The sequence below is a fragment of the Triplophysa dalaica genome, chromosome 4 (genome assembly GCF_015846415.1).
Source record: "Triplophysa dalaica isolate WHDGS20190420 chromosome 4, ASM1584641v1, whole genome shotgun sequence".
NCBI classification, from domain to species: Eukaryota; Metazoa; Chordata; class Actinopteri; order Cypriniformes; family Nemacheilidae; genus Triplophysa; species Triplophysa dalaica.
The window spans coordinates 8,100,614-8,123,998 of NC_079545.1; the positions used below are offsets into that span (position 1 = coordinate 8,100,614).

The window sequence follows — 23,385 nt, forward strand, 5'->3', positions numbered from 1 at the left end:
GGGCATATGCAAACAAGGTATATTACTGTTTTTGATCAACATTAATGTATACATTTGCATGAGTATAGAATGAGTCTGAGGGAAACCCTAAATATAAATGTTTATTTTTAAAACTATATTCAAACACAATGTATATCAAGTATTTGAATGTTGGCAAGTAACGTATTTACCTAAAACATAGCAGCCTGTGACATGAGTCTCAGAAACCATTCGTCTTCCACAATATATAGTGGCTGATGATCAAACCAAATGTATTCTATTATTTTATTTAATATTTCTTTATGCTTCTTTTCACTGTCCATTCAGTTGGGTTGTTGCTTGGGTTGGGTTGTTGAAATGTCTCTATTACCGACAGATGACCAAAGTTTAACATATTTAATGTTTTTGTTGTCAGACATAAAGCAGTTCATAATCATATGTCCAATCAGTAGCAATGACAGGTGCCTGTAAATGCTGTTTTTGAATCATTCATTCACTTACAAGTAACTTTAAGCTGCTGTTTTTTGAAAAGACGCAGGGAGACATTTTTCCACTTATTTAAAGTAAAGGGTTATCCAAAATGACACTAGTCGCTCTCTAAAGGAAACAAGTCTGTAAAGACCACAACACTGTACGCGCCTGTGTGTATATGTGAGCATGAAACGTGGGGGTCTGATAAGGTGACAAATGCATGCATTGCTGAATCAGATCCAGAAACAACGCCTCAAACAACGTTATTGCTTTGTTATTATGAAAAGTGTAAAGCAATTTTCCGTTCGTTTTGAAACTATGGGGAACAAATTAGACTGTAGCTGCTACAAGATCAGCAGATTCTGTCGCCATCTTAACTCTTTCACCGCCATTGACGAGTTATCTCGTCAATTAAAAAAAAACGCTGTTTTTTGGCTGTACTGTTGTACAGCAGGTGGCACTATTACCCACCTTTGGGAAAAAGTACAGAATCCCAGAACGTAGAGTGTAAATGTAGTTTAGTGGTTTTTAATGATTGTTCTGAGTGTAATCTGAGCGGAATCATTGACAAAAAAACTTTAATTATCCCAGCTGTTAATCAAAATGAGGCATTTTTTAAGAAACCTACCAACATCTACGGAGTGATAAAAACGAACAAATGAAGGTAGAAGAATACGGTTTCTTTTGTTTAAAAGCTGATATTTGACATATTGTTTGTCCATATATTCTTTACAGAAAATTTACTGTGAGCCATTAAATTTGGGTGAAAATGTTAAAAAACGCTGGCGTATGCTGGCAACCTTTTTTTTTTAAAAGGCTGGCGGCGAATGAGTTAAGAATCGGCTGAAAACACATCTCTTCCGTCTGCACCTGACTGATCAGTTCTGATTTCTATATCTTTTCTACATGATCAAAAAAGAAAATATATGCTTATTTAAGCTAAGATAAACTAAACTTGGCTCCGTACACTGTAGTAGGCTTTGTGAGACATTGCTCTTATGTTTTTTGTTTTCCTAATGTTTGACCCAATTGCTTCCATTGTTTACTCAATTCAGTATTTTGCGCGTTTCCAGCTGTGTGCGTATCTCAAAAAGCATTTGAGAACCGATCCAGTCCTCTTTTGCATCTACTTGGGAATATTTAAATAGGCAAGTCTTAAAAATTTATAAATGATAATTTTCCATGACGATACAGCACTGGCCCAATAGGGGAAAGTGACAGTTCTCTTAACTGGCCAGAGGATCTTCCATGCTGGCCCAGGTCCATAGCGCAGTCCTTTATGTCGAGCCCTGCCTAGTAAAAACCCAGTGTGAAAAGCCCTGTATTATTATAAGACTGTGTATTATTTTTATATGGAGCTCTTTTTTTGTTAGTACATCATGTGATTCTTTATGGTTGCCCATTTAAAATATTATGGTCCTAATTATTTGCTTGTTCGTTTATTTGTGAACCAGAGAGTGAACAGGACAGTGATTCTGTGAGTTACATCTTCATTTTTTATTCAAAATATTGTATTTGGGCTCATGTTTGTATCTTTTGTAAATACTAAAAATGCTATTTTTTTATATTTTTCTCTCCTGCTCAGAGTAATGAGGACAGCGATAATGTTGAGTTGGATCTTCCTCAAAATGTTGAGACTTGCCTACAAATGAATTTGGTCTATCAGGAGGTGCTTAAAGAAAAACTAGATGAGCTTGAGAAGCTCCTGAGGGAAAATCGGGAGCAACAGGTAAAAACAAGCATCCATTCTGATCTGCTGAGATGTAATGCCACTGGTTGCAACTGTAAATTTCTAAAAGTAATTTTACTAAAAGTATTAGTTAACCAAAAAAAGAAAATTTGGTGGTTATGTAGGCCGTCCAAGATATAGGTGAAAATGTTTCTTCAGCAGAAGAAAAAAGAATGAAAAATATCCTCAGGTGTCATGTCTTGAAAGGTCTGAAAAGCACTTGCAGGAAACATAAATATAAATTTAAAAAAAACATAACTTTTGTGAATATATTGTCCAACTGACAATATATTTACATATTACTAACCCTTTCACACTATATTAAACATTTTCTGAATGACCCCCCCAGACTGAGTTATATTTCCATGGGGACATGTTAGCCACATCAGCTGAATGACTAACGTATTGCTTTAAGATCATTTCCTTTTTATTTAAAATATCCACATACTTACAAACTATGTCAAGAAAAATTGGATATTCCGATTGTCAAATATGAATGTGTTTTCTTGTTTAAACACTTTTATAATGATCGCGTTAGTTGAGCTATATGCTGGATGAATGGCGCACATGTTTGTTTGTACCGCGGCTCAGAAAATAAGATTTTCCGATTTACAGCTTTGAATTCATCCCCTACTTTCAAAATACACAAATGTAAGTTGATGGTAAACTGGGAGAAAAATAAAGAACTTTACAGTTGCTTATATTTGTTTTGAACAAAATACATCAATCAAGTTATATTTTTGTGTATTTTTATTGCCAGTTCCATATACATACGTAATTTACAAAACATTTTTTACACATGTATTTAAATGTCTAGATTATGTGGTTGAAAGTACTGGATAGTTGTGATGCACGGACGGATTGAGTATGTCTGTCTCTGGCTCAGCGCTAGCCAAAGCACTGAATGTTCAAATCACACTGATGTAATCGTACACTGTAGAGAGTGGGACCAGTCTGATCTCACTGGTGTGATTGCACACGTCAAATGGTTAAATATGTGCAAGGATGTTAGGCGGAGACTGCAGATGACTGGTTATGATGTTCTTAATAATTCTCAGTTTCTCAAACAGGCTGATCGGTTGGCTATAGGATCCAGATCCACAAGGCGTTTTTTCGCTGCATTGGTTACTATGATATGCTGAGCATGGAAAGTGTGCTTTAAAAATATGGTGCTTCCATTGGAAGCAATTGATGAAACATGCCGGCCACCAGCAGAAATGCATTTGTGGACACAGCCACTTAAACAGCATCTTTACTGTTCTACTGATCTGTCAACAATGTCAACAATGCCTACATATTAGATGGCCCGTGTATACGAAGAGCAAATGTATGCTGAACTAACCTATTAGTTTCCCCCCAATAGAAAGAGATTGAGGATCAGTTCTCTGGTCCATCTACATCTTGCTCCTCCTCACAAGGACTCTCTTCTCAGAAGCTTTTTCTTGGATACTTCATGAAGCCTTATTTCAAAGACAAACTCACTAGTCTGGTAGGAAATAAAAAATAACATAATTCATAAGATAAATACACATAAAATGGGATAGCTGGATTATGACTGTCAGTGAAAATATTTAATATCTGAGGAGAATTGCTTGGTGACTGACTATTTTTGCCTTAATGTTTTAATTTTTGAATGTTTATTTTTGTTTCAAGGGTCCTCCAGCAAATGAAGAAACCAAAGAGAGGATGAGTCATGGCACCAGGTCCATTGATGAGCTAAAAATAAAAAGATGTATGTTTTGAGACAACATGCTTTCTTTACAATACTTGTATCAAAGGAGTTTTTTGTTGATTCAAATTAAGCTTGTGTTTGTGGATTTGTCTTTCAGGGGAGGTGTGGCAGAAAGCTTTACTGACCAATGCAGTAGCTGCAGATACTCTAAAACGGATGCTGCAGCCCAAACTTTCCAAGTAAGTTGGTCGAAGAAAACAGAAAAACGAATCCTCAGAATGTTTTAATACAAATACAATTGACTTTCTTCGAAAACTATTAAACACATGTTTACAGTTTAAAGATAGAAAGGATTTTTGTTTTGCTTTGTTTTTCCATAAAAAATTTGATTAATTTCATTACATTTTTAAACAGTGTTTCTTGTCTTTTCATAGGTTAGATTATCTGAATAGCAAGATGTCTAAAGCTGAAGATGAGGAAAAGGAGGTGCTGAAAAAACAAATGCATTTGATTGATAAAGATATTGCAGATATTAGGTAAGGCCATTTATCCACATTGCGTCAGAGGAAAGTTTTGCTCAGTGTAAATTGAGTTTAAAATTGAGTTCAAATTCAAATAATTCACATTTCTTTGGTCAATTTACCCTTAGTGCAATGAGAGAAGAACAGCTGTCAGGTGGTCGCAACGACGACCACGATTGGGAGAAAATATCGAACATTGATGTAAGTTACGCAGTTAACTTACTACTACAATTGATTTGCACCTCGGTATGCTCATTGCTGTTTTATCCATTGACATGTTGATTTTTGAAGTGTAAAAGCACCTGTTTTGTTGTTAATAGTTTGAAGGTTTGCGGCATGCTGACGATTTAAAAAGATTCTGGCAAAACTATTTGCACCCCTGCATTAACAAGACAGTATGGAAGCAGGAGGAAATTGATGAACTGAGAAAAATTGTACAAGAGTACAACTGTTGTCATTGGAACAGAATAGCTGAAGCTCTTGGGGTAAGCACAAGTAAAGTTTTTCATAGTGACTGCTGTTAACTTTAGGGCTCCAGACTATCTATTTTTACTGGGAACTTCATAGCCCCTTACTGAAAACCTTTCAATTATTTCCAACTGAAGTGTCATGCTTAAAAAAAAAAGAATCACTGAGACTACATTCAAATGTGTTAAATACATTAATAAGTAAATTAGAAATTAATACAAATCATTGTTTATGATTTAATTATTTTTATTGTATATGTAAACTGGGGCTGGAGAAAATGGCCAAAATTGATATTGAAATACATTCATGCATTTCGGTCAATGTGATATAATTCTGATAACGATATAAACAATATTATAATTACAAATTATCTGTCGAACTCCTATAACCAAGCACATTACTCCCACAATAGATGCTAGTAGTGCGTAAAGCTACCTATGATTATTAGAATAAAGTATATTTTTGTATGGGACTGTGCCCTTACCTTGCGTAAATTTCAAATATTATAATCATGTTTACCAATAACACTGAGAATAACTTTTCTAAATGTGCTTCAAAGCATAATTCCATAACTTTAAATGTACTTTAAAGCATTGGCATATTTTCAAAGCTCTACAGGGGCACAGTTATTAACATCCACTGAATCTTATGTATGATTGTATTTCCAGTTTTTTTTGGCTAAACATTATACAAGATCTGCCATGCTCTGCTGCAAGCTGACATTTAGATCCGTTTTATTTTATTTTAGTGTCTTTCATTTTAGTGTCATTTTAGTGTCTTTTGAAGCACACTTTCAAAAGACAGTTAGTGTGCCTCAGTTAGCTGTAAAAAACTACGAAATGTGCCATTCTGTCCTCGAAATTGAGAACTGTTTTAACTTGTTCCAATTTATTTTCTGAAGGCAAGCTTTAGTAAGTTGCAAGTCCGTTTTGTAAATGATAATACGGACAAAAATGATCAATATTAAACTTAGCCCGCCCGTGTTTACACTTGACTTCATTTCGAAGATGCAAGCGTCTGTTTTACATTATAATCCTGTGGGGTAAACCGTGCTTTTAAAATTTCTAAAACTTTAAAACTTGAACGCTTTTTTAAACGCCAGCTCCGGCATCATTTTCTGCAGCTCAGAGCTTTTATTGAGGTTGAAAAGGGTAAAAAAATTTTGGAAAAAAAACGTCCATGTAAAAAAAACTAAAGAACGAAAGAATACTGTATATTCATAAAAGTCTTTTTAGTGTCACTCATGTACATCTTTTTTATTCTAGAGCCTTTTTTACCCCAATTCTCCAATTTTTTTGCACTATTCACTCAAATGTGGTGGTCTCTGAAGCAGTTCCTGTGTAATTGCAAACACAGGTTTCTTCATCAAACATCATCTCAATCGCCTCTTCTGTTGTGTATCTCCTATTTTCCATGTTTCACTTATTTTTTTGCTTGCTCAAAAACTCTCTCTCCCTCGACCCTGCAAGACATGCACAGTTGACTGATCACTCCTGGACCCTCCTGTTCTCACATATATGGCTACACTGGTAGACTCGCTCCCTATACAAAGTTCAACATAAAATAACTACAGGATGAATACGCATGACTAGTTGTAAAAATGGCCAAAGTCTGGAGCCCTCAAGTTGCTAGGCAAAACCATTTTAAACTGAAATGTTTAACAATGGAACCCATCTCATTATGATAACAATGCCTTCTTCATGTTGTTTTTTTATTACCCAGACCAACAGAACAGCTTTCATGTGCTTCCAGACTTATCAGCGCTACATTTCAAAGACCTTCAGAAGGAAAGAGTGGACTAAGGAAGAAGACCAGATCCTTAGAGATCTTGTTGGAAAAATGAGAATTGGCAACTTTATCCCTTACATGCAGAGTGCGATAACATTGCCATATAATGTTTTTGTATAGGATGTTGTATATTTTGTTTTTTTTAGAAATCTGATCCATTTGATCAGCTGTAAGCATTTGATCAGTGCTGTTAAATCATGCACCTGGGAGCGTATTACAGAAATATTGTAACTTGAAAATCATATTGTAAATGTTTGGTTACTATGGTCATGTCAAATCTATGGACTCTGTGCACGAGCATTCAATGTTGTCAGAGGTCGGGATATCAGGTTCCGGTTTAATTTCTAAGACGGCTTAACATACCTAAACAACGAGTGGGATAACCCACATTTTACTCGTACTGAACACTAGCTGTTTTTCAAATCAACGAGCCATTATTCCAGTTATTAGAAGAATAATCTCACGTTATGCATTTTGTCCTCCATAGAAGTCCATTATTATTAACCTTTCAAGTCAAAAACAAGCAAGGTTTTAGGTTGGAAATACTTTTGGGATCATTCTTATTTCCCTCAAAAACGGCATTACAGTAAATCACCCGCGTTCAATCATATTTGCTGGGGAAGCAATCTATCATCCCCTGGACCCCTTATTTACAGAAACAGCATTTGTTAATGCACCTCAACAACAAAACATTAACAATACAGACCTCTGGACATAATATGATTCTACATAGCTTATCAAAACTTTATTTTCTGTCGCATTGAAATAGAAAGATAGATTATACTATAGATTTGTGTTTTAATTGGATATTACATCACAGCAGAAGCTCCCACATTGTTGGTTGTTCGGAAACAAACCTGAGAGTGGGTTATCAAGCTCGATGGAGCAATTTAAGATTTCCTAGCTAGAGATAAAATAAGAATCCTAAATCAACGTAAGATTTGCTTCCGTAATGGCAATTTGCGAGAAACCCTTACTAAATATATGAACTCTTAACTGAATATCTAAGATACTTTGTGTAATACCCCCCCAGGTATGCATATCTGCAATAGGTCTACTCATTCATTAAGCTAATGAATTTAGTTTTTGGATTAAATGTTTTTTTAAGTCATCGTTTTCACTGCTGAAAACCAACCTAATATAACGTATGTATTATTTTGTACTCCATAGTGTCATTTTTCATGGTGGGTCGTGATTCATCACAGCTGACATATCGCTGGACATCTGTTCTCGATCCCTCTATAAAGAAAGGCCCTTGGTCCAAGGAGGAAGACCAGGTATGGCGCACCCTAGTTTTCTCCTATTTGAAACTACAAATGTAATGAGAAAATTAATTATCACAACATCTCTTATTTCAGTTGTTACGAAATGCGGTTGCGAAGTATGGCATGAAAGAGTGGGGAAAAATCAGAGTGGAAGTGCCGGGCAGGACAGATGGCGCTTGTCGTGACAGGTATGTTTTCATTTCAGCCTAAAATGAGTTGTTAATATATATATATATATTTTTTTATATACCCTGAAGTGTTCTTGTTTAAAGGGCATGCCGAAAATTGATACTTGTGTGTTATTAACTTATCAACGAATTATATGTTTTCTTTTGCGAAATTTGCCGTTTTGAATCAAATATGCCGTTCTTGTGAATGGTGTAGATTTCAAAGAAGTTTTTTTAGGAGAGTGAATTTCTTTGTCATGTGGCCGGGCTCATCAGTGACATTGGGAAATATCTCGAGAGAGAGTTTGATTGTTTCATGGATACTCTTGATAAGGAGAGCGGCTCAAACTACAGTATTTTATTATTTTGTTTAAGGTTTTGTTGAGGAGTTTATTTTTATATTTAGATGTAGACACAACACTAGCCAGCAGCGCTAACGGTTCGCTTCCTGATTCCCATGTTAACACACACCCTCATAATGCGATTAATGTTTTAACGTTTTACAAAATTAAACCCTAAAGGCCGAATAGTCAACAATGTCTTAATTACAACAATAAACATTATTATGATATTTCGGCAATACTCATCTCTAGAAATAATTTTACCTGTCCCACCTTCTGTGGAATAAAGTCTAGGTTAGATTACAGTAGCTGCTGTGTGTCTAAACCAACGGAAACTTCGTGATTCCTGCAATAATGTGTAGAATTACCCACCTGCCTAAAATTAACATCGGCACTATAGATAAAAGAATTCTCTCACATACGGAATATAAGCATAACTTTTATGATATACTTGTATTATAAATCCTTTAAATGTGCTCTTTTTATATATACAAAAAAACACAAATTAGTTAATTTCATCCATCCCTCACTTGTGAACAAGACCCCAAGATACTTGAACTCCTCCACTTGAGGCAGGAACTCTCCACCAACCTGAAGTGGGCAAGCCACCCTTTTCCGACTGAGAACCATGGCCTCGGATTTGGATGTGCTGATTCTCATCCCAGCCGCTTCACACTCGGCTGCAAACCGTCCCAGTGCCTGCTGAAGGTCATGGTCTGATGGGGCCAGCACGACAACATCATCCGCAAAGAGCAGAGATGAAATTGTGTGGTCCCCAAACACGACACCCTCCGGCCCCTGGCTGCGCCTAGAAATTCTGTCCATAAAAATTATGAACAGAACCGGCGACATAGGGCAGAGTCCATTACTTCTGCAGTAATGCGGTCGCTTTACCGGTCCGTCGTGGTAAAGGTGGCGAAGCTCTCGATTTACCGGTCAATTTACGTTCCTACTCTCACCTATGGTCATGAGCTGTGGATCATGACCGAATGGACAAGATCCCGGATACAGGCGGCCGAAATGAGCTTTCTCCGCAGGGTGGCTGGGGGATCCCTTACAGATAGGGTGAGAAGCTCGGTCACTCGGGAGGAGCTCAGAGTAGAGCCGCTGCTCCTCCACATCGAGAGGGGCCAGCTGAGGTGGCTCGGGCATCTTTTCTGGATGCCCCCTGGACGCCTTCCCGGGAAGGTGTTCCGGCCATGTCCCACCGGGAGGAGACCCCGGAGAAGACCTAGGACACGCTGGAGGGACTATATCTCCCGGCTGGCCTGGGAACGCCTCGGTGTCCACCCGGATGAGCTGGAGGAAGTGTCTAGGGAGAGGGAACTCTGGGCATCCCTTAGACTGCTGACCCCGGATAAAGCGGAAGAAAATGGATAGATGGATGGATAGTTAATTTCAAGAATTACCCTGACTCATTAAGTCAAAAAGCTGGTTGACTTGTGTATCCACTAAGTGAAGGGGTCAACTGATAAAAAACCTCAAAAAGTTGATAAATGTGGTGCCAGGAACACAATTTTAGCAAAAAAAATAACAAATGTATTTCTAAAGCCGTGTGTCCACTGAGGTGTTTACGCTTGCGGCCAGCATTTTTTCAATTGCTTTCAACGGTAATGTCGCGCTTTAAATAAAAGCCATCAGTTGAACTGAAAGCATGACTTAAATTGTGCACTGTCAATTCCTCCCCGAGATTCAACTGTCAACATAAAAAACATCTGATACACAGCATACTTATACGTGGAAGCGTGTGTTGCCGCAGCCAAAACTACAACAGACATTAGGTTTCTACAGTAAACATAATGCAACGCTGTGTGTAACGTTTGGCTCTATGATAATAAAGCATGTGAGGGACAAACGCGCTTGGGCTCAGTTGAGAGCAACCAAGCTATATGTGAGTATGGCCTTAGAAGACCTGGCTTCTAAGAACTATTGACAATCCAGTCTGAGCTTGATACCAGTTATCTGAAAAGATGTGAGAAATAAAATAAACAAAAATCTGAGTGATTATTTTTCCAAAATTCTATTGATAAGTCACTTGCATATCATTTGCAACACGGTGTATGTCTTAGGTCTTGCTCAACGGAGGGTAGTTTTCTCTGTTTGTTTGTGGATTGACAGCTGCCAATGATATTGCAGAGGCTTCTTGCAAGTATGAATGATATAAACCAGTCCCCATAATTTTCGGATATGAAAATATCCCTCTTTCAGTTTGGGTTGAAAGCGGGCTCGACAGTTGGAGCTAAGCTGTGAATAGGAAGCACTGAAGATGATTTGTGACTGAGTTTCATTTAATTTTCCGAGGAGATGTTGCTGTCCACCTTCGCGACCACTGCAAAATAATATAGACATCGCATGTTGACATTGCATGCTTTAAAAAAACATAAAAGATATATTAAGTGCCTTTGCGCTAACTTAATTGTATTGAAGTGGTGAACCTAAAGTTCTGCTGTACAACAGTACAAACACTGGTCGCCGTAATAACTCATCTTTGGCAGGGAACCGTTTTTTTTTAATGACAAGATTACTCGTCAATGGCGGAGAAAGAGTTAAGCATTATGAAGAGACGTATAGGGTGAGTGTGTAGAACAATGTTCAATTTGTAAAAAATGATTTTGCAATCTTTTTCTCTCAGATATCTAGATTGTCTTCGAGAGAATGTGAAAAAGGGTCCTTGGAGCCCAGAGGAGGTGGAACTTCTAAAACAAAAAGTTGAGAAATATGGTGTTGGTAAGTCATATTTTTTAAATTCATAGTTGGCTCTACTCACCTTCACATGTTTTAAAGTATTGATTATGTGGGAAAATTAAATATCACAGTCCTAACTGTATCAAAATTGAACCGAACCCTTAATATCTAATTCGATAGATCACCATAGATTCTTTCAGGGATGTTAGAAATCTTTTGGAGTTCTCAGCCTCGAAGTCGTTCACCTATTTAATGTTTCTGTTGTCTGCACGCAACGAGAGGTTTTGATTAAATGACAGATGCACGCTTTGCAGAATCGACTACCTTCAGATTTTTCCGTCACTGGGATGAAAAGTCAGTCAAAAAAACATAATATTCGGTTAAGGCAACCTCTGGCAAGATCACATAAGAGATAATGAGCTGACACGGGAGAAAATGTACCAGTCTAACCTTCATGCATATTACATAATCCGAGAATATTTGTTTAAGATATGTATGGGGTAATTTGAAAGACGACACTCCAAGCTTTCTTTAGACATATGTTTCTATGTATTCACAGAGATTTAGTCTGTTTTTGTGACGAATTTCAGAACAATATTCACGGAAATGATGGTGGCTGAAAGCGCAACCCTGTATATTTTCTTTATTTTACAAAACCACAACGTTTAGTTGTTATTGTTAGCATACATATATAAAAGTAGACCCTTTACACTTTTAAATAATGTCTTGCACATATATGTATGACCACAAATATATGCAGTAATTTAAGTTTTTTCTTCTGCTATGAAAAAAAAACTAGAGAAAACAAGACTTCGTGTTTCTCAAACCCTGGGGAGTAAAGCTAGATTTTAGCTGCTAAAACTGTAGAGTAGTTGAAGTTTTAAATTTCTGTATATTTCTTTCCTGTTAGACTGGTAGGTAGAACATATATATGAAGTTATAATGGGATTGTTTAAAGTTCACTTAAATGAAGTTTTTTTTAAAAGCCTAATACATGTTCAAATTGATAGCTCTGAATTATACTGTAATGTTGAATTGCTATAATTAATGTTAAAATGAAGAAAAATTATTTTATAGATAAATGAATAGCAGTACTGATATCAGTGATGCTGGTTTTAATTGATACAATGATGGCATTAAAGAAATATAAAAATGAACTGTCTTTATGTTGTTTCTACACTAATTTGGAGGTAAAATGTGAAATCTTTAGAATCAATTAGTATATATTAATTAGTTACATTTTTTTAATCGATTGATAGCACTAGTATGAGCATTTGAAAGATAACTCAATGCAGTGTTTTATGAGCAATATCTCAAACAGCCTGTGAGAACCAAATTGAAAAGACTTGTGTCCTGTTGTGAATATTTAAATGAGCAAATCTGCAAATTATATACTTTCTGTCAACTGGCCCAAGGGTCTATACTCACATTTTCCCCCTTCATGAAAAACACTTTTGCTACACAAAGACGGCTTGTGGTTAGTGGTTTGATCGATTTGAACAACCATAAGCAACTCAAAACATAGGTATTTTGAGTTTGAGATAATGAATTTCAATGAAGAAATTCACTTGCTGCCCCCCAGCTGTACTTCACACATCATCAAAACCACGTCATTGCAAACAACCTATTGGGATTAGGCTTAAAACTCATTTATATGAAAGTGTCATTCAATCTACGTACATAGGCAGTATGAAACAGGCCTTAGCCTCACTTTACCAAAAAAAACCTTTTTTTTTAAACATTTGAATTGTTTCAGAATATAGTTTATATTATTAACTCTTGATTTCTTTCTCTATTATGTATCTTCCCTAGGCAAGTGGACTAAAATTGCTTCAGAGATTCCAAACCGTGTTGACTGCCAGTGCCTTAACAAGTGGAAGCAATTGAACCTAGCTGTAGGCTCATTTTGGTAGTTTGTCTGTAACCTTTCAAAGGACACAGTATAGTAAATAACCTCTACAATGTTGTTATATATTTAGGCTCTAGGTAAAAAGAGAGTAAGACAACCAAAAACAGTTCAACAAAAAGCAAAGAGACGAAAGGTAATCCATCATAAAATTAAACCGAAGATTGAAGTCACTTCCAGCTCAGAGGATGAAACGCAAAGAAAAATTGAATACATGGATAGTGATGCTGAACCGGAGGTGCCTTCAGATGAAGATATGCCACAGGAAACACTTTACAAGGGCTACATACAGCCAGACATGAAGGAATGGATTCTTGCAAATGCAACATCCCTGGTTTGTCAGGCAGGAACTGTCAGAACTATGTGGGTCAATTTTTCCATCAATGAAGATGATCCAAGGGGATCTAACAGTGGTCACAATTTATCTGAGAACAGTATCTGTCCTCCAACGACGTCGAGTCCAGTCCGAAGCACCATCCTAGACTGTTTTGGAAACCTAAAGAGGATTCATGTGGGTCTAGATACTACAGTCTTGCTGAACCAGGTATTTTTATCCCTTTTTTAAATTAGATCAGTTTCAAGTATATGTCAGTATTCTAACACTGAATTTTATTTTATGCATGTAGGCTGGCAATGAAAATGCCATGATAAAGGTGCCTGTGAGTGATGTTAAACACTTAATTCAGTGGAAAGGAGCCTCTGTAATGAAAAAGGTACTGTACATTTTTCCCTATTTATCAGTGATTACTTCCAATAATCAGAGTAAGGACTTAATCGCAGCAACATGTTATATGACATGAGAACACCTCTTTGCTCCCGTTTACATGGAAGTTTTATAAGTCTGATTATTTGCTATAATACAAAGTACAAGCGATTCTCTCGTATACAATAGGTGTGTGTTACTTGTTTTAATATATTTGTGTGAATCGCGTCAAATGCAAAATAACGCAATGTGGACAATTCCAATGGTTATTTAGCGCCGTGATGAATTTAGAAATATTATGAAAAATGTCTCTACAATGGGGGTGTATGCTCATTGTGTTCGCGCACTTTAAGGTAAGGAGCAGAGACTGCTGAAAACAAGTTGTTTTGACGGTTAAACTTCAGGCTATTAACCAGTGTATTAACTTTAAAAAAAGTTAGACTTTATTGATTATTGACATTTAGTGATTTTCATTTATAGGTTTAACAGTGTAAGAATGAAATACTTCTATTTGTGTAGTTATTTTATTGTTTTTTATATTGATGACATTAACATTTTCAAACCTTTTCACAAAAGGACAAAAGGAAATCTCCAGAAGAGAAAAGAAAAAGAAGGCAGGTACGGGATGGGTCGAGGCATAACTATGAACTCCTTAGTGCAATCACCCCGTGGATTGGTAACGTGATACTACCTGTGCCAGCAAATAATAAGATCACATATGAAGGTACAAAAATTGTTTCATGTCACGGCCCATAGACCTGAACGTGTTTTTTTTATTATTATTAGTAGGCCTGCAATCTGAACAAATATTAAGGGAATCTGAACTTAATTGTTTGTTAAAACTTAATGTTTTTAATGTTTGGCTTTGATCTGCACATAAACCTATTGATGCCACAAGCTATGGAATCCTCTTCTAATGCACAACATAGGTCTAAAATGACCCATATTCATTTTCCATGTTATTTCGAGCATGGCTGGGTGTTTTTTTGTTTCTTTTGAAACAAATTTCAGCATTTATCATTCCAAGACCTATGACTATGATTTATATTTTTCCAAGGGTTTTGTGTCACTACATCAAGTTTACAAACAAATTACCCAAATTACATAATCATCAATACAATTGTGATAAAACAAAAGAATTAAGACAACATTTAGTAAACCGAGCAGTGGTTCCTTGTGAGGGAATTGAGATTTGCATAGTCATGATTTGTGCCCTTTGAATGGAACATCTCATTTGGAACTGGAATTAGGGCAGAATATCCGGTGATGTTCACTTCGAAGGGCTCTTGCGGTCGTGTTGAACAAACCTCCGAACCATCTCAGATTGCCTACTCATTGCTTAGATTCCTCACAAATGAAAACTACACATTTGTGCCCCGAATCAGGACTAATAACGACCTCATCATCCCCATCCTGTTCTTCAGAATCTCTAAAACCATTTCAGCAGTTTATCTAAAATGAGTGCCATACTTACACTCTCGATAAAGAAAATCAAAAGCACAAGAATATTTTCAAACGCGCATCTAACAGTTGATCAAGTATTTACTTATTGTCACTGTTGGACAGAAACCCTGTACTGTATGTTCAAAACTGTCACGTCAGGGACAGACGAAGGGTGACCAATAACAATGATTCATGACAAAAATTATAAAATATGGAGAATTTGTGATGATCACAAACAAGCTCATGAGGAATACCTGAAATAGTGAATGATGTAATAATAAACATCCTGTCGGGTCACTTCAGGCCCCTGTTGTGCTTCAAAGGGTTAATCTACCATTTTTGTATTAAAGGAATAGTTAATCCTGAGTAATGATAAAAATGTCCTGACTCTTCCTAGCATTGTGGGGCATTGGATAGACCACTTCACAAGATAAAAACACTGGTCCAGGAGGTCTTCAAGTTTTTTTTTTCTTTTAATCTCACGTACATAATTAAATCTTAAATTATTCAATTGTAGGGATGTAACAATATTATAGATATCCTGTTATCGCAATAGCAAGATTGTCTCAATATTATCGTGGTCACATGACTGTATGAAATGATAGGTCTTACAGGCCTAACATAGAGAATGTTAGAAAACGTAATAGATGTTACCTTTGCAAGGTCCATCTGGTGCAATTCTTTTATTTTAAAAAAGGGATTTTTAGGTAATTTAACCCATCTCGTAGTATAACTCGTACGTATAAACAACAGCTATTATTAGTGGATAAAGAAAAGAGGATACTTATGGGACAGTATGAAGTCATTATTTTGTCAACAAATACCGTACCGTGGACTTTATACCAAGGCATTATCGTACAGTAAGATTTTGATATTGTTACATCTCTATTCAATTGACATCGGGAAAGTATTCACAGCACTTCACTTTTTCCACATTCACAGCGCTTCACTTTTTCCACATTTTGTTGTTACAGCCTTATTCCAAAAGGGATTAGTTTTAATATTTTCCTCAAAATTCTAGAGACAATATCCCATAATGATAACGTGAAATACGTTGTTTGAAATCTTTGAAAATTTACTAAAAAATGAAAATATTCTTTAAACATAAGCATTCAAAGCCTTTGCCATGACACTCAAATGAGCTCAGGTGCATCCTGTTTCCAATGATCATCCTTAAAATGTTTCCACATCTTCATTTAGTCGAACTTTGGTAAATTCAGTTGATTGTACATGATTTGGAATGGCACACACCAGTCTATATAAGGTCAGACAGTTTACAGTGTATGTCAGAGCACAAACCAAGCCACGAAGTCCAAGGATTTGTATAAAGAACTCTGAGACAGGATCGTGTCGAGGCACAGATCTGGAGAAGGGTATAGAAAAATGCTACAACCAAGTTTTGTGCAAAGGCTATAAATTCTTAGATACATGCTTTGTTTTTATATAAATTTGCATCAAGATTTTTGAGGAAAATAATAAATTTCATCCATTTTGGAATAACGCTTTTAACAACAAAATGTGGAAAAAGTGAAGCGCCATGAATACTTTCTGGATCTACTTTATTTAGACGGGTTTGGATGTACAGTACACCCAAAATCTTAATTGTTTTTACCCACAAATCTATTGTTTGCTTTATAAGAGAAGTATTTAACCCCTGGAGTCATGTTGATTATTTTTATGATGAATGGATGGATGCACTTTTTAAAAACTTCATAAAATGGGGATCTATCTAATGCCATGACATTGCTAGGAAGAGCCAGGATATTATTTAAATAATCATATTGTGTTTGGCTGAAGAAAATACGTATATGTAGAAGAATGTATATCTAGGATGGCATTAGGGTGAGAAAATTATGGCTTAAATTTCATTTTTAAAAAAGCCACATAATTTACTTGTCATCATTCCATCCTATTTGTATGACTGACTTTATTCAGCCAATTTAAATGAAATCATTTCTTGAAAGTTCCTCCATTTAGTTTGTATCTCCGAATTCAGATAACCATGCTTTTTTTTTATCAGTTTCTGTTTTTCATTTTACAGCTGATACCATTGGAATTAAAGGGTCAACAATCTCTCTCCCGAAGACACTAGTGTTTTCATTCTTTATCAAAGTAAATCATTTAATATTTTGTTGACATTTGTTTTGTAAAATTGTTCCTTTTCATTTAATTGTTATTGTGATGTTGAGTCACACATGTTGTGTTTTCTCAAACAGGCTCTACACATTGATGCTGAAGGTTGCAAGAATGTCATTAAAGCTCGTGAAAAGAGAAGACCCAGGGTATATGTTTATTTACCATCTAACATTGTATCCAGAGCAGGTTAATTGTGGTTAGGTAACTCAATCTTTTTGTCTTTTTTCCAGATGTCAAGTACTGAATTGAAACCAAAAACAGGTGTTTGGCCATTTTATACTTTTACATCCATGAATACTTTTATATTCTTTTTTTTCTGATTGTCTGCCAAAAGATAAAACATGTAATCTCTTCTTTATTAATGAAATATTCTATGGTTGTTTAGTTCTTCCTAAAACAGTGTTAGCGGCACTTCATGAGAAGAGAAGTTTGAAAAGTGGGATTGAGGAACCTGCAGAACTTCTTCAACATCCATTACCATCGCAGCCTGTTCACCCTCAGGGGATGATTACACCTGCTTTGATTCATCCCAACACTCTTGTTTTTATGCAGCCAAACATACAAGGGCCAGTGCAGCCTTTTCTGCTTAATGGACAGAAAATATCTCTACCACCACAAGCTATTCCTCTTCCACTAATTCAGTTGACAGCACCGGTGCAACCTGTCACAACCTTAACATCAAGCTCCAACTCACTAAGCACAGAGAGCTCAAAAAGTTTCAGAGAGGCTCAGCGTACTCGTAAACCCACGAAGAAAGCACAAGCGCTAATGGAAGAAACAGAAGCTAAAATTTCCAAAAGAAAGACACTAAAACAAAACTGGGTTCAACAGAGTTCTTGGGTACCTACTATTACACAGCCAATAAATTGGATTCGTACCCCTAGTGGGTTGATACAGGTGACTGGAGTGCTCTCTGCTAATATTCCAGGCTACCAGATGTTGAAAGTGCCAGATGACTCCCCTGTAATAATCAGCACTCTTCAAGGTCCCTCAACCAATCCAAGTCAAAACCCATTATCTACACCCTTTGTCACTGCTTCCTCTGTCTCAACAGATCACCTAATGCCGTCTTTCTCTATAAACAGTACACCTGTACACAGGGGGGTGGATATCCAGACACCACTTTCTAATATCTTAGTAGATAACAAAAGTATGTCACCCCAAGCATCTATCATAGTGCAGCAGAAAGAATCAGTTGTAAGCACTGAAGTGATCGGACCCACTTTCTGTACAAAGACCTTCTCAGATGCTGCTGTAGCTCTGCCTTTTTCATCCTCGTCTATGGAAACCGTTTTATGGCAACATCAGTCTTGCTCTTCAAAACATTCCAGTGTGTCTCCTGCTACCAACAACATTTGTGGTGTGCCATCGACCTCTGTCTCAAGTGTACCAACTTCGGTTAGTGGGCCACCAGATGAGGTTTTTATGGAGGAAGCTCAGAATATCTGTGTCCCTGAAACAGCTATTCAATCAGCTGTCATGCAAAAGAAGCCATCTGCTGATAGACCTCTACACTGTGAAGCTCAATCTGACCTTCCCTCTGACAGTTTGAGCTTTGATAGTAGGTTATTATTTTCTGACCATCAATCTAAAGTTGATGTCTGGATTAATGGGAAAGGTGGAGTTTCACTGCCACATCTAGAGATCACGTTGCCTTACCTCCCACCATCTGCCTTTACTATCAAAAAGCTAACTTCTTTGCTCAAGGCTAAACCCTCTCTGGTTACAGCCTCGGCTAAAATCCTATCCAATGAACTGCAAAATGGCCGAGGCGAAAAAGAACAAGTAGCTGCCACCCGCAAACTGGTTGCCGAAAGGTTTGCCACAAATCCAGCATACCTGCGATTAAAAGCTCGTTTCTTGTCATGCTTTACCTTTCCTGCCCTTTTAGCCACCATAAATCCATCTGAGGATTGTGGGGTGCATGGGTTACCTTTGAGTAAAAACAAAGATGAAGATGCGGGCAAAAATGCAGGAAGAAAGGATCAGCCGCCAGCTCCAGTAAGTTCATTTTACATCTTTCGTCAAACCCCTTATGGATTTTTTTCTTCAGAACCAAAACAAGAGATATTTTTAAATGTTGTTATGTGTTAATATCTGCGCTTATAGACAGTAATCGCAAACGTGCTAAAAAGTTGCAAACAAATAGTCACAAATATGTAAATTAGTGATTCTCTTATGTATAATGTCAGTTGCAAACCGTGACATATGAGCCTTGGCCCTCTGCGCACGCACGACGCCCCCAACACACATATTTACCACAGCACAGTAAGGTATTTCACCTCACTATGCATTCCTATAGAAGTGCGCATACATCATTATACCATCACACTTACCACATTATACTTTTATAATGCTACTCCAGACTTGAAACACAACAAGCGGAACAGCACAGTGAGACTGTTATCACCAAAATAACATGCAATACAAATACGTATCATTATCACACATATGCATTATGATTGGCGTGCTGCGTGTATGTGCTCTTCAATGGAATAATGGACTGGGTTGCACACACACAATAGACAATGATCATAAAACAAACGCATTCTAATGTACACAATACCAGTTTAAAAAGCAACACCTCATGAGAGCGCTCACAGCTAAGAAAACCGGTGACTACACTAGCAGGCAGTAAACAGATATTACCCAACGAGTAATCTATGAATATAATAGATCTTGATATTAAACTGGTACAGTGAACTAAAAGTATGGAACTGACCTTAGCAAAATAACAAAGCACGCCAGTTTAGAAAGATGAAATGACTGGTCACTGAAAATTAAAGCACGCCCATTTACAAAGATGATCTCTTTTTTTCCTGAGACTTGAGAACAAAGTTCATCCATATGCTGTTTTCAATTACGTTTTCAACATATCTTCTTCTTTTGAAGTTCTATGACGGTTGGCGAACCAACTTCTGATGCCTCTTCCTCTTTATGATACTGCTGATGAGCATCCCCCCAGATGGCGGAAAGTTAGCAAAACCAAAGCAAGCCTGTTTAGAAAGATGATAGGATTGGTCACTCAAAATTAATCTTTTTCATCGATTTACTATTGTACTGTTAGTCGTAGCCTAATTGAAGGCCCCCGACATAAGCATGCACTCGACTTGTAGCATGCGCAGGCTGCGCAGACAGCGTATGACATCAGAGAACTGCTACTGCTCCGTGATCTTGAATTACTCTCGTAAGACTTGGAAATCTCATGTGGATAGAGTGCGCATCGATCCAGGATTTCAAATATACATATCTAATAGGGAAAATTGGCCGACTTTTATTTAAAATTATATTTTTAAGTTTTTAGATATTATTTTTTCAAATTTACCTCACAAATGACAAAACAGCTACTTTAATTCCACTGTGTGAAATACAGAGTAAGATGTTTGTGTAATTGTAATGTATTGTACTGTATATTAGGCGGCAGTTTTTTTTTTTGGACAACATGCTGGATTTCGAAATCAAGATTTCAGAACCTTGTGGCTTGAAAGGGCTTAAAGATTGTTAATTAGAAAAATTTTGGGCATGACCGAAAGTTTAAGTGGGGTGTAAATATACTAATCTAATTTGCATATTATGACATCATCAGGGGTGGCAATCTTGAATTTCATAATATTCAGGAAATAGTAGATATTGAATTGATTGAACTTATTGGCAATTTTTTTTTGTCTTTTGATCCTCATTCCAAATGATCAGAAACGAGGAAAGCAACTAAAAAACAGAAATTATTACTATACCTTATAGTATATTATACACATACTATATAGATACGTATATACGTATATAGATAGCCCACTTGCTCTGCTATTTGCTCGAACACTTTGAATAGGAACATGACATCATTTTGGTCTAGAATCGAAGTACTACATGTCTGCCATATAGTGGTATGGGATACAAATGAGATATTACACCATATTAGGATCTGCAGCCCATTTTATTAAGTATGAGGTCTTGTGGCAATTCTGCGACTTTGGCACTTGGAGGGTTAAGTCGTAGTTCATAATCTGTCATTATAACTCGCATGCTTTACAACACTTGACATGTCTTCTAGTGCATTCAGTCAGTCATTCATTCACTGACGGGATGTCTGTTTTATTTGTCGTTCACAAATGAGAAATCTCATTCAGACTCGTATGAGTGACTAGTTCAGTGAAGGGGTGTTCGTTCAGTAGCTCCTACACTCGAAGACTATTGGCTCGCGCTTTTGTTAGTCTTTACCAGCAGGATGAAACGATCACAGAATCGGGTGCATATTAAATAGTTCATAACATGACTGATTTGTTATACTTATAACCGTAAACCACTCAAACACTCTTTATTACACCAAAAACACACATTAATGTTCATTTTAGCCATCGAATATGACACCTGTCATTTTCCTAAAGAAAGTTTAGCCGTTTTTACAACAAACCACAGTTTAATCATGGTGTTTGTAAAACATCTTGCCTTGCGGTGGCCCTGGGGCTTCGGTGGACGGCTCGACCGTCCGCCCCCTGGCGGCCGGCGGTGGCTCCTCCTTTATCTGGGAGTCGGGGCGGGTTCGCCGTCCCCTGCTCCTCCCCCTTGGGCGGACGGACGCAGGCTCCGGCCTCTGGCAGGCAGTGGCCGCACTCAGCACTTCCGCCCCCTGCTCCTCCCCCTCGGGGGACGGACGCAGGCTCCGGCCTCTGGCGGACGGCGGCAACCCCCCCGCTCCCGCTTGGACGACAGCCACCCCACCTCGACCCAAGGGCGCGGCAGCAAAGGTCGCCGTTCCACCGAAGCTTTGACGGTGGCCGCACTGTGCACTTCCGTTTCCCCAGAGCCACCGCTTCGGGCAGCCACTGGCGGACGCCCTTCCCTCCGGCACCGCAAGGCCACTCGGCGACGAGGACTCTCCGACAGCATGTCTCTCCTTCCTCCCGGGTTTCGGCACCACTGTAACAAATCTCAATAAAATGGAAGGAAGGAGGCGGGAACCGGAAGACATTTTATACATTTAATAAATTAATATAACAGCCGGCGGCCCCTCACGGACGACCGCCGGCGAACAAAACATGAACATAAATATAAATACAAACATAACATAAGTTCGGGCCCGGTCCTCTCTCTTCGACGGTCCGGTCGCTCGTTCCTTTTATATGCTCCCATCTCCTACGTGATTCGAGGCCGGTGTGCGCACAGCTGGCGCTCATTCACAATTACTCACCGGACTCAAACCACGGTCTCGCCCCGCCTACTCTACTACAATGACATTTTTGATCGTTTGAACATTTTGATCATCATTACAAAACACCCGAAAAAAAATGAGATTCAAAGTTGAGATTTGTGGATTCTTCAAGCGAACATTTTTGTGTGTCCAGCGATGTATTGTGTTCACATTCAAATGTGACAAAATAAGCTCAAAGCATCACTTGTTTTACTCACAAATGTACAGTTTCTCTTCATAAAATAAGTTCTGAGATGTATTTTTGTGAAGTAATTCACACGACTGAAAAAAGTGGAACAAAGATTTTTAGATACAGGAATTGTTTCCAAACGTTTTAGAAGTGCCCTTTTCTGTTCCGAAGTTACTGTACCCCTGTGTCCAAGTCATTGGTATAGGGTGATATGTTTTTGTCTCAAAGTCTACATTTACAGTAACAGTTCAGCTAGGTTCTACACTGTAAAAATTCTCTATAAAATTGATTGTAATTGATGTAACAATTTGCACTCACATTGTAAGGGTATATTCTATCCTATTATTCTGAGTAAACAGTATATCGATTATAAGCTATAACACACTAAACTAAATAGATAAAGTCTATCTAATACATAATAATACTTATTGTTTAATCAAATTGAGTAATATTAACCCATTGACAGCAGGCAACCTTAAATATTCCTTTTATAATGCATTGCAAGGTCCCATCACATCTGGTTTGGACAGTGTAATACAGAATGTAGAACATCAACAGAATAAAATTGTAATATTCATATTTCATCTGTTTCTCTGCCCTATCTATTCTACGGCAAGAGGGAGATCGTTCCATCACTCTGGAACGAAATCACTCTTGCCATAAGATCAGCGGATTCTGTAGCTGTCTCTAAGAATCGGGCTAAAAACACATCTCTTCTGTCAACATCTAATCCATT

At 37.5% G+C, this 23,385-nt stretch overlaps 1 protein-coding gene across 1 annotated transcript in view; it reads left to right on the forward strand.

The window, feature by feature from the left end:
- Positions 1-23,385, forward strand: part of snapc4 (small nuclear RNA activating complex, polypeptide 4) — a 32,389-nt gene that overhangs the window by 4,334 nt on the left and 4,670 nt on the right. The window contains exons 5-24 of the mRNA XM_056745292.1: positions 1,905-1,927; positions 2,036-2,179; positions 3,543-3,668; positions 3,833-3,911; positions 4,009-4,090; positions 4,286-4,387; positions 4,501-4,573; positions 4,693-4,857; positions 6,563-6,713; positions 7,799-7,905; positions 7,987-8,081; positions 11,034-11,128; positions 12,899-12,981; positions 13,066-13,536; positions 13,619-13,705; positions 14,272-14,419; positions 17,180-17,250; positions 17,355-17,420; positions 17,505-17,535; positions 17,660-19,275. Of these exons, the coding sequence (XP_056601270.1) occupies positions 1,905-1,927; positions 2,036-2,179; positions 3,543-3,668; positions 3,833-3,911; positions 4,009-4,090; positions 4,286-4,387; positions 4,501-4,573; positions 4,693-4,857; positions 6,563-6,713; positions 7,799-7,905; positions 7,987-8,081; positions 11,034-11,128; positions 12,899-12,981; positions 13,066-13,536; positions 13,619-13,705; positions 14,272-14,419; positions 17,180-17,250; positions 17,355-17,420; positions 17,505-17,535; positions 17,660-19,275 (3,815 nt within the window). The remainder of the gene's footprint in view (positions 1-1,904; positions 1,928-2,035; positions 2,180-3,542; positions 3,669-3,832; positions 3,912-4,008; positions 4,091-4,285; positions 4,388-4,500; positions 4,574-4,692; positions 4,858-6,562; positions 6,714-7,798; positions 7,906-7,986; positions 8,082-11,033; positions 11,129-12,898; positions 12,982-13,065; positions 13,537-13,618; positions 13,706-14,271; positions 14,420-17,179; positions 17,251-17,354; positions 17,421-17,504; positions 17,536-17,659; positions 19,276-23,385) is intronic.